We start from the raw sequence: 10,837 nt of genomic DNA, 5'->3' as shown, positions 1-10,837 counted from the left end.
TAAAAATGAAAAAAAATCTTACGACAAGTCCTTCGAGTCAATGTGTGATTCTTTTTGAGGGATGATAAATGAAGACTAGTTTGGAGTTGGAGAAAATTTTGAGGGGTGAAAAAGTAGAGAAGGACGTAAGATTTCCTGCTCTGTCGACCTTCGTCTCTCGCCCTATCTTGCGACTTCTGAGCACCACCCTGCACCATCATCTCCCTCTACTGCTCCACGCTGATGCACCTCACTATCGCGCATCACCATCCCCTACCGCTGCCACGCCCCAGTCACCACATACAGGTGGTAATCTCGAGGATGTCCACCACGCGACATCGTGCTCACGGTATGTCAAGCATCTGTCGCGTTCCGCCTCGACGTTGATGCCAATGCTCTCTAGAGCTGAGGGGGGTCATCACAATCCCCGATGGCCAGAAGGAGAGAGGGGAGAAGCAAGAACAAGTAAAAGTGAAAAAAGCACTGCTCGATTCAGTGTGTGATGTTTTTTTTAGGGATGAGAAATGAAGGCTAGTGTTGGAGTTGGGTTGAATTTTGAGGGCTGAAAAGTAGAGAAGGTCTCCGATGGCTATTTGAGTACTCAATTTGAGTGCTAGTGTTAAAATGCCCAAAGCTAAACATTTTGCAACTATTACTTCCGTTCTCGTTTACTAGTTCCCTTTGTATTTTGGGTCACATTTTGATCATGATTTTAACTAATAAAATATACATTATACATAGTAAAAATAATATCACTGAAAACAACATTCAAATAAGAATCTAACATATAATTTATTATGACATGCATTAACATTTTACTAGTTAAATATGGCACATCTAGATGTGCTTTAGCAAAACTGTTAAATATGTGATCAAACTTTACCCAAAGTACGATTATAAAGACTAACAAACTAGGACATAGGTAGTATAAAAAAACTGGCAGTCCTATCCACCGGCAGCAGAAAGCCAGAAACGGCCGCCCGCGCGCACCGCATCCAAAAATGCGGCAACATGCGGGTTTTTTAATTAGCTCAGCTGCTCTGTGGGCCGGAACAGGCAACTTGTTCTTCTTGTTGTCACCCTCTGCGGTCTGCGGATCCACCGACCAAGAGTAAAACTTCAGCTTCCTCTCAAAAGAGGAGGACAGTAGAACTTCAGCATGCCTAAAATGCAGAATAAATTTTCTAGGGGCAAGTGTTGTTGAGTTGCAACGAATATGTCTTATGTCTACTTAGCTTCCTGCAAGCACCAGATCAATCCGTGTGGGCGGTGCAAATTCTACAGCATTGCGACACACGGAAATTCATCTGTTTTTTCAGCATAATCTGTAGCTCCTCCTTCGTTGGACATTGAAGAAAACGCTGCCCGGTTCTTTATTGCGTGGTACAAGAACCGCAGTTTACATATCTACTATCGACATGAGGTTCTTCTACAACTCGACAACAGTAACTATTCTGATGTCTTCCCTTTGTGAAAGAAGGGAGGGAGGCTATAACTTATGGGGCATTGCTACACCTCTGGCCCTGACGCGAAGAGGTTGACAAGGCCCCGGCAGGCTTGGACAGACACTTCGCAGGCCTGAAAAAGCTCGCCATCTAAGTTCCATATGCTTTCGTCGTGTGATGAAATGAAGGTAAATGCTCGCGTCTACAGAAATTGGAAACATCTAAATTAAATAAAATGAAGGTTTTAAACAGGGAAGAGCGTAAAGAAGGGAAAGGAATACCTTATGATGTTCAACAAACTTGAAGGTTAAAGGGTCCGACCCCTTCTTAGTAAATTGTGTCAGATGCCTGCAGATAGAACGGCTACCTCAAACAAACTCTAGAGATAGAGATAAAAAGAAGAGGTTTGTACTAGTGTTTTATAGCAATTTTTGCAACCTTATTTAGTTAGGGAAAAGTAACAGCAGAAGTGAGTAAGCAGATATCGACTTTTGTGAGGTCCAACTTGACACAAAGTTTTTAGATGTAATTTGGTTAAATAAAATAGTTCTGGAAATACGTTTAGTAATCACTTCTCGGTGCAGAGTACTGTGAAACAAGCTGAACAAGTAGTAACAGTATTCTTACCACAAATATAGGGGAAGAGGGCAATCTCTAATGAGCAGAAGGTGAAGAAAACCATCTGAGAGGTGTGCTTCAGCCACTAGGCCATCAGGGGCTCTTTCATTGCGACATGAAATGACAGCTGCACCGACACTTAGAAAACGCCCCTCGGACCAGATCCATTTTGGGTTATCATGAATCATTTGGGAGCTGTTTGGAATCTCATCTTCTGAATCTTGTCCAGGCGTTGAAGTTTCTTTGCATACAGAACAATTTGCTTGGCAAATTGTTTTGCGAGATCTTTTTCTACGAGATTGCAGTGATTGTACTTCATCTGCAACATTCTCTGCTGATGCAGCAAGTGAATGAGAGTTCTCATTCTCAAGAAAAGCCACTTTTGCATCATAAGATCTGAAAAATGGCACGCAATTGTCAGTTTGTGATCAAACTGAATAAGAAGCATAGCACAAGAACAAGAAAGGATACTTGCCACCGGTTACTATTAATTACCTGTGCTTCAGGAAGACCATAGTTCCAGAAAAATCATAACGTGCGGGGCCCATCCATCGGTAGTTTTCACTCTCCCTTATGACTTCTCCATAAAATCCATATCTACAAGCAGATTCCAAAAGAATCAACTAATAAGCAGAAGAACAATCCACATGGGGTTCATATAGTGATATGCACATGCCCCGACTTGGTAAAATTGTATGATCAATCTATGTTAAATGCAAGTCCATAACTATCAGCAATGCACAAGAAACATCAACAGGAAGAACTTACTTACATCAAACAATGAAAGCAAGGCTAAGTCTAGCTAAGTTCAACATTATTTATAAGGAGAATAAAATGAAAACTGGAACTCCTATAACTTCTGCCAGATATATTGAGTTAATGTCACAGTTGTTGCAGGATACCTATGGTGGCAGTGCACATTAGCACATTTAAGAAATAGATGGTCGACATTAAAATTCATGTGTTTCCTTGCTCTCAGTTCATACAAGCACTACGTAGCTACATCATGCCCTAAAGGAAGTTACATACCCTGCAAATGAAGCTGCATAGCGTACAGTAGGTAAGACCTCAGCTGATGGGCTACTCTTCCACCTGACTACTTGAGCTATATCAAGCGCTATCCTTCTACCAAAGATAATAAGCAGGGCAGAAGTCACAGCATCTCGTTCCCCAGTTGTGCTGCATGGATCAATAAGATGTTTACAGCCAGCAAAGAACTGCCATCGCTAAGTACATAATGTGTGCACAAAATAGTCCATCTATAACGAGCCCGCAAATGGACATGATACGCATGAATTAAAAGGACATTAGGCTCAAAATGTAAGAAATTATGCAAGACAATATAATTGTTTTGAAAGATGAAGGTGATGCTAATTTGGCAGGTGCACCAATTACAGCATACTTGCACACTGCTCCAATAGACAGATGAACGGATGGTAATGGTGGATCTGTCCAATGTCCTAAAGGATGAGGATCATAACCAGCTTACATGCAATGCTGTACAACTACAGATTTAAGGGGATTGAATTGCCATGATCTATGCAACTTTCTACCCCTAAAAATAAAGGCTCGGATATTAGTACTGAAAAGTGTAGGTTCTCCTTGCGTGGTTACACCCAGGTGTCTCAATTAGTACCTGAGTACAATAGCATCTGTTGAGCCAGAAGGAATTATGCCAAGCCTAAACCAATCATTTGGGAAGGAGACTGAAGGAACTTGATCTGCAGTAGTACCAATTTCAACATCAAACAAAAGCTATCAATTGTGTCGCTGGCCCTAAATTTTTCGCAGTTTTAAGATAGACAAAATAACTGAGTTTCGGTTACTCATTGACCTCCAGTAGATGATTCTGTATTTGGATCTACAATAAGGAGCACACAAAATTACTTATACAAGAAATTTCTCTACATAATATGTGGTACATGTAACCAAAAGGGACATACTTAATGATGAGATGTCTAATCCAACAGATTGCCCAGTCGAAAGAAGAGGTTCATGATCATCAGATTTGTTGGAACCCACAGGGAGCATGACATTTACAGCCTCTGATGTGGGCGTACTGTTGTTTAGCCCATCGTTCTTATATCCTTGGCATTTCTCAGTGCTTCCAAAATATCCAAAGCCCTCTGGAGTTGGAGGATAAGAAGTCTTATTCCTCGAATTTAGTAGTCCATTCAGGATTTCATTAAATAAACCATCACCACCCTATAAATGTGAAGTTTGGAGAGTATACAAGTAAAATGGGATGGAATTCAATAAGTTCAATAACAGATTGAAAAAAAAAGTAGGAGTATAGGATTTGAGTTTTTTTTTCTCTAGAAGTAAAGCATGGAATTATAACTTTCTTTTCTTCAACAGTACACACCGGAAGATTTCAGATGCCATATGAAAAAACTCTAGGGCACGTGGGAAGTGATCCTGTGATATCTCTTCACCAAGGCATATAGTGTGTTCACAGTGATGTTACCAGGTTGTTGTTTATTAAGGGGGTGAATTCCCATTTTGTGCTTTAATCTCTTATCAGCTTCTACCTTAAAATAAACTAGTGATGACTAACAATAGTCATTCCAAAACTACTCCTAATTTACATAACAGTTTGAAAATAAGATATTCAGGACTCGTCTCACTGAAAACGACTTCAAACATCATGACTAATTGTAGTTATACAATACTTCCCGAACTATAAGAACAGAAGATGCTAACCAAGTATTATAAAAAATAAATCAGCATACCACTGCAACAACACCGTCAAATTTCTTGAGCTCTTTATCTGATATTGATGCTAAGGTGTCATATGCATGTCCTGCTCTCTTCGTGATTATCACCTGAAGATGTAAACATGTTGTGAACATAAGTTAGAGGACTGAGGGTTGTTTCTGAGAACTTTGATGTCACAAACTCATCAGTATAACAAATATAGAAAGAAAGAATCATGCATAGACATTATTGCACGTCTATAATTCCTTTTGTTGTTTTTGCTTCTATGAGCAAACATGTTTACCTTTGTATTTACATTCGCCCGGTCAAATAACGGAGCTACCATTTCCCAATTTTTGCAACCTCTACCCTTTCCACACAGTGGATGGACAAACACCTACAGTTTGTGGAATAGTTAGTTAGCCAAAATGCTCAATAATATGATAGCAGTGATAAGGGATATATGGAAGAGCGTGTCAGAACTACCATCAGGTTCTTGGGCCTGTCCTGTTCATTATTTATGCATGCACTGAGATGCTCAACCAAGCTTTTGCAGGTCTCTGGGTCTTTGTGTCCAAAAAGATATTCACAAGGTACCAATTGAGAAGGGTGTTTTCTTGATCTGGTGATTACATGTACGGCAAAGCGGTGCATCTGCATGAGCAACAGGTTTTTAAAGAGAACATGAGCATAAAACATGGCATGTGAAAGAACTTTTATAATGCATTTGGCTAAAAAAGAGCAGAAGCTTTTGACACAAACTACAGAAAAGGAACTCTGTAAAATAACTAGAAGGAATGCTATAACCTCACTATTTTTCTTGCCTTGGACGACAATTCTTGTATTCCAAGGTCCACATACAGGACCTTCATCAAGAAGCTCTACAGCGTAAACATCCGAAAACTTGATTTTGTTCTCTAATTTTGGTAGTAATCCGATAGATGACAAACATGAAGAACCCAATTCCTGCAAAATGTAGTGTGATGAGCAGAAACCAGAGTCACACTGCAAAAAAGTAAGAAAATATCCTCCTGCATATACTTATCATTTGCAACTAAAAAACGTAATCCTCGAGGCACGAGCAAAACTGAAACACCTATCCTTGTTGACAGAACTAGATGCATGTATAAAATACTAAATTGTCATATTCACGTATTTGGCTTTGCACACCAGCTGGATCACTTTCCTGAAGAGGAGAACTAGAGCTGAGGTTGTGATTTGCAAGAGATAGAGTCCCAAACGCACAGGAGGATTCTTAGTTTCTGTTTGGGTACTTAAAATAATGCATTTTATGCTCCCCAATTTGCAAGGGGTTCAGCTGGCCAGTGGCTAGTGGCAACCACCCTCCTCTTGTACTAAATCAGCGACAATTAAATTAATATGTATCGGAGAAAGTACTTATTTTCCAAACGAAAGCTCGAACTTCAATGTTGTCCGGGGCGGTGATCCCACAGCTTGTAACCACGCTTTTAATGAACAATCTACGCGCCTAACCCACGCTTCTTTATGAATCTGCAACTACTTACGCCGTCTCCACTTTACCTATCCGCCACCCAACCCTTCGGTTCAACCCTCGAAGCTGCAAATCTACAGCCCACCGTACAATTCGACTAAGAAAACACAAAGTTCCTTCAGATTAAGTGCTGAAAAACGAACTAAATCCGTACGATCTGGCAATAGCATTCGGCGAGCAGAGACGAGCGGGAGATCAGCCTCAGTCAGAGCCAGAGGCGTACCGGGTGGAGAGGCAGGAAGGAGAGGCCGTCGTGGCCGAGGGTGACGGCGACCTCCCCGACGCCGCCCAGGAACAGCACCTCGCCGTCGCCCTGCATGGTCTCCCCTCTCTGTTGCCGTTGCTGAGCTCGACCGTGTCGTTCGCTCTATTTTTTCAGTTGTTCTTCCGGCGGGGGACGGGTACGGGGGCGCGGTTGTCTTTGGGCTGGACTTGTGCGCGTGCGATTGATTGGGTCTTTTTAGATCTGGTCCGTGCTGCTGGTTTCCTCCCGAAAGACGTTTCTGACCGGAGACTAGTCGTCCTCGTATCCATTGCTCTTCTTTTTTCTCAAATACAAAAGTATCCAGTGTTTTGAGTTCCGAGTGTTGATTGTTGACTGATGTTCCTTCAGTCAAATGATTGAGTACTGAACCCGTTAATAATAGTAATTAATAATCACAGAATTATGAAACAAAGAAAGGATAATTACAAATTTGAGAAATAGTAAGGACGCTAGGCATTACATCATCCACATGTGGACGCTAGTATAAGCCATGTCCAGGTCTAGACGCTAGCATCAATCACGCCCACCATTAGATTGGGCCCATCCGCAATCCAGCAGCTTCCGCCTATCGTTCCCTCGGCCACCTCTCCACGGCCGCGGCCGCGGCCCTCCACCTCTCATCCCCTCGACCACCTATCCATGATAAACCACTTGTTGGCATAACTGATGCACCGTGATCGGAATTAGTTGAGAGATTTCTTGGGATTCCGTGGATGAACAACACATGAAACAAAAAGAAAAGGCGAAAATGTGATGATAATATTGTTGTGAATATACTCTCTAAATTTGGGCAAACTATGATAACGCTTCCATGTGTTGCCGGATAATCCAATGGATAAGGAGATTAATTGGCATACTCGAGCACTTGTTCTAGAAATCCTTGGCTCCATTGTCTTTATGGACACATCCGTAGATGAAGTGGCAGCTATGTATCTCCAATTTATTAAAAAATTAGGACAGCCAACACAGCATAATTGGGGAGCAGCTGCTCTTGCTCTGTTGTATAGACAATTGAGCATGTGTGCTGAGAAGAAGAGACTAGAAATTTCAGGGCCTTTATTGCTGCTACAACTATGGTCTTAGTCGCGTTTGTCACTTGGTCGTCGTAAAGTTATTTTTGAGAAGCCCAAAGAAGGAGAGGAACCTGAAAAAGAGGAAGATGAACAAGAAGTGCATTTGGATTATAACCCTGTTTTTGGAGCAAAGTGGTGTGATGCACATGCGTTTGATGTCCCTCCTAATGCTGGTATTGTATTCTAATAACTAAATTTATTACACTTCATTTGTGTTACACAGATAATTTTCTTAACTTGCAATGAAATATATATATATATATATATATATATATATATATATATATATATATATATAGGTACTGAATATTATCGGAATCAGATTGATTTGATTCGAGAAGGTGCAGTTGATTGGCAACCATATGATGATCTTCTAGAGCAGATGCCTATCCAAGTTCATGATGATTCTGATTGTTGGTTTGCTAGAGTACCGCTCATGCATTTTTGGATTGTGGAGTTCCACTATCCAGATAGGGTGATGCGGCAATTTGGATTAAGACAGGCCATTCCACCTTATGTTTCACGTGGCGAGGCAGATGTTCGGAGACTGCGAAAAATTAAGCATTCTGCAGGGAAAATCACATAATTGGGAGGAATTCCATGCCAGTTATGTTCAAGAATACAATCGCGTTCAAGCAAGTGTGTTGCCAGAGGAAATTCCCTTCGATGTAGCTAGTTTACCTTATTACAGACATTGGTTCCAACAAAATGGTATGTGCACAGTATTCTTTGATTCTCAGTGCTTGGGCGGCCTAGATAAACCTATTCCATATCCTCGAGATAGCATCGAATGGACTGGCTACATGCCTAGTGGTCAGCCACTGGCTCGAATTGTAAGTGTGTCAACACTTTCGTTGTATTATTTGCATTATATAGTAATAAATGTGTAATGCAATATTTGTTTTGTCACTTGCAGGGGTACGTGAGTTAAAGAATTCCGCATGGGGGATCAAATGTGCTACTAGTAGTGGATGCAAGAAGATAAGGAAATATGTATTGAGGTCTTGTGTAGGAAATTTGTTAGATCTGAACTTGGAGCCTAGGCTGCAAAACATGATCACTGAGGCTAGGTTACCACTGAAGATTGAAGATATTTCATCCGACAATGATGTTTCCTATATTGCTCACCCACCAAGCCCCCCCCCACAAAGAGAGCAACTCTGATGTGTTTAATGAATGGATATACTCTGGCAAAGGTTTTACAACATACTTGAAGGCTGATGAAGCAGTGAGCGATGGAGAACCTACAACACAAGATGTAGGTCAAGTTACCAAACAGACCAACTCTAATGAGCTGGTTAGAACTAGTAGGCATCAATCAAGGAGTTCGTAGCGAGCAGTTGATTAGAATGGCCATCCCCAATATGGATTGTAGTAGTTTCAAAACTAAGTTTTGTCACTCCTTATTTGGTAAGTTCATGTGGCAGCCTACCTTGTATGAATATGGCATCATGTTGTTGAAGGAAATATGCCCTAGAGGCAATAATAAAGTTATTATTTATTTCCTTATATCATGATAAATGTTTATTATTCATGCTAGAATTGTATTAACCGGAAACATAATACTTGTGTGAATACATAGACAAACAGAGTGTCACTAGTATGCCTCTACTTGACTAGCTCGTTGATCAAAGATGGTTATGTTTCCTAGCCATTGACATGAGTTGTCATTTGATTAACAGGATCACATCATTAGGAGAATGATGTGATTGACTTGACCCATTCCATTAGCTTAGCACTCGATCGTTTAGCATTCTGCTATTGCTTTCTTCATGACTTATACATGTTCCTATGACTATGAGATTATGCAACTCCCGTTTACCGGAGGAACACTTTGTGTGCTACCAAACGTCACAACATAACTGGGTGATTATAAATGTGCTCTACAGGTGTCTCCGAAGGTACTTGTTGGGTTGGCATATTTCGAGATTAGGATTTGTCACTCCGATTGTCGGAGAGGTATCTCTGGGCCCACTCGGTAATGCACATCACTATAAGCCTTGCAAGCATTGCAACTAATGAGTTAGTTGCGGGATGATGTATTACGAAACGAGTAAAGAGACTTGCCGGTAACGAGATTGAACTAGGTATTGAGATACCGACGATCGAATCTCGGGCAAGTAACATACCGATGACAAAGGGAACAACGTATGTTGTTATGCGGTTTGACCGATAAAGATCTTCGTAGAATATGTAGGAGCCAATATGAGCATCTAGGTTCCGCTATTGGTTATTGACCGGAGACATGTCTCGGTCGTGTCTACATAGTTCTCGAACCCGTAGGGTCCGCACGCTTAAAGTTCGATGACGGTTATATTATGAGTTTATGTGTTTTGATGTACCGAAGGTAGTTCGGAGTCCCGAATGTGATAACGGACATGACGAGGAGTCTCAAAATGGTCAAGACATGAAGATTGATATATTGGAAGCCTATATTTGGATATCGGAAGTGTTCCGGGTGAAATCGGGATTTTACTGGAGTACTGGGGGTTACCGGAACCCCCCGGGGGTTTAATGGGCCAAGATGGGCCTTAGTGGAGAAGAGGAGGGGTGGCCAGGGCAGGCCCGCGCGCCCCTCCCCCTCTAGTCTGAATTGGACAAGGAGGGGGGCGGCGCCCCCTTTCCTTCCTCTCTCCCTCCTCCTTCCCCCTTCTCCTACTCCAACTAGGAAAGGAGGGAGTCCTACTCCCGGTGGGAGTAGGACTCCTCCTGGCGCGCCTCCTCCTGGCCGACCGCCTCTCCCCCTTGCTCCTTTATATACGGGGGCAGGGGGCACCTCTAGACACAACAATTGATCCCTTGGATCTCTTAGCCGTGTGCGGTGCTCCCCTCCATCATAGTCCACCTCGATAATATCGTAGCGGTGCTTAGGCGAAGCCCTGCGTCGGTAGAACATCATCATCGTCACCACGCCATCATGCTGACGGAACTCTCCCTTAAAGCTCGGCTGGATCGGAGTTCGAGGGACATCATCGAGCTGAACGTGTGCTGAACTCGGAGGTGCCGTACGTTCGGTACTTGATCGGTCGGATCGTGAAGACGTACGACTACATCAACCGCGTTGTGCTAACGCTTCCGCTTTCGGTCTACGAGGGTACGTGGACAACACTCTCCCCTCTCGTTGCTATGCATCACCATGATCCTGTGTGTGCGTAGGAATTTTTTTGAAATTACTACGTTCCCCAACAGTGGTATCAGAGCCTGGTTTTATGCGTAGATGTTATATGCACGAGTAGAACACAAGTGA

The 10,837-nt window shown here is 42.2% G+C and overlaps 1 protein-coding gene across 6 annotated transcripts in view; it reads right to left on the bottom strand.

Moving 5' to 3' along the window:
- The window catches only part of LOC123144994 (ceramide kinase), an 8,168-nt gene extending 1,452 nt beyond the window's left edge, over window positions 1–6,716 (bottom strand). The window contains exons 1-13 of one of the 6 annotated variants that reach the window (XM_044564267.1): window positions 6,476–6,716; window positions 5,547–5,705; window positions 5,226–5,393; window positions 5,044–5,136; window positions 4,775–4,867; window positions 3,986–4,247; window positions 3,877–3,903; window positions 3,679–3,763; window positions 3,072–3,221; window positions 2,538–2,639; window positions 2,052–2,438; window positions 1,706–1,772; window positions 677–1,069 (exon numbers count right to left, since the gene is read on the bottom strand). In XM_044564267.1, coding sequence (XP_044420202.1) covers window positions 692–1,069; window positions 1,706–1,772; window positions 2,052–2,438; window positions 2,538–2,639; window positions 3,072–3,221; window positions 3,679–3,763; window positions 3,877–3,903; window positions 3,986–4,247; window positions 4,775–4,867; window positions 5,044–5,136; window positions 5,226–5,393; window positions 5,547–5,705; window positions 6,476–6,571 — 2,067 coding nt within the window. In that variant the 5' untranslated portion in view covers window positions 6,572–6,716 and the 3' untranslated portion in view covers window positions 677–691. Of the gene's footprint in view, window positions 1–676; window positions 1,070–1,179; window positions 1,627–1,705; window positions 1,773–2,051; window positions 2,439–2,537; window positions 2,640–3,071; window positions 3,222–3,678; window positions 3,764–3,876; window positions 3,904–3,985; window positions 4,248–4,774; window positions 4,868–5,043; window positions 5,137–5,225; window positions 5,394–5,546; window positions 5,706–6,475 lie in introns of those variants that run through there. The other 5 variants (XM_044564269.1, XM_044564270.1, XM_044564271.1 and 2 more) reach the window with 5 other exon arrangements.
- Between the last annotated feature and the right edge of the window lie 4,121 nt (window positions 6,717–10,837).

Source organism: Triticum aestivum, chromosome 6D (assembly GCF_018294505.1).
Source record: "Triticum aestivum cultivar Chinese Spring chromosome 6D, IWGSC CS RefSeq v2.1, whole genome shotgun sequence".
NCBI classification, from domain to species: Eukaryota; Viridiplantae; Streptophyta; class Magnoliopsida; order Poales; family Poaceae; genus Triticum; species Triticum aestivum.
The sequence above is the reverse complement of the archived record's forward strand: the minus strand, read 5'-3'. Positions and strand labels throughout refer to the sequence as shown.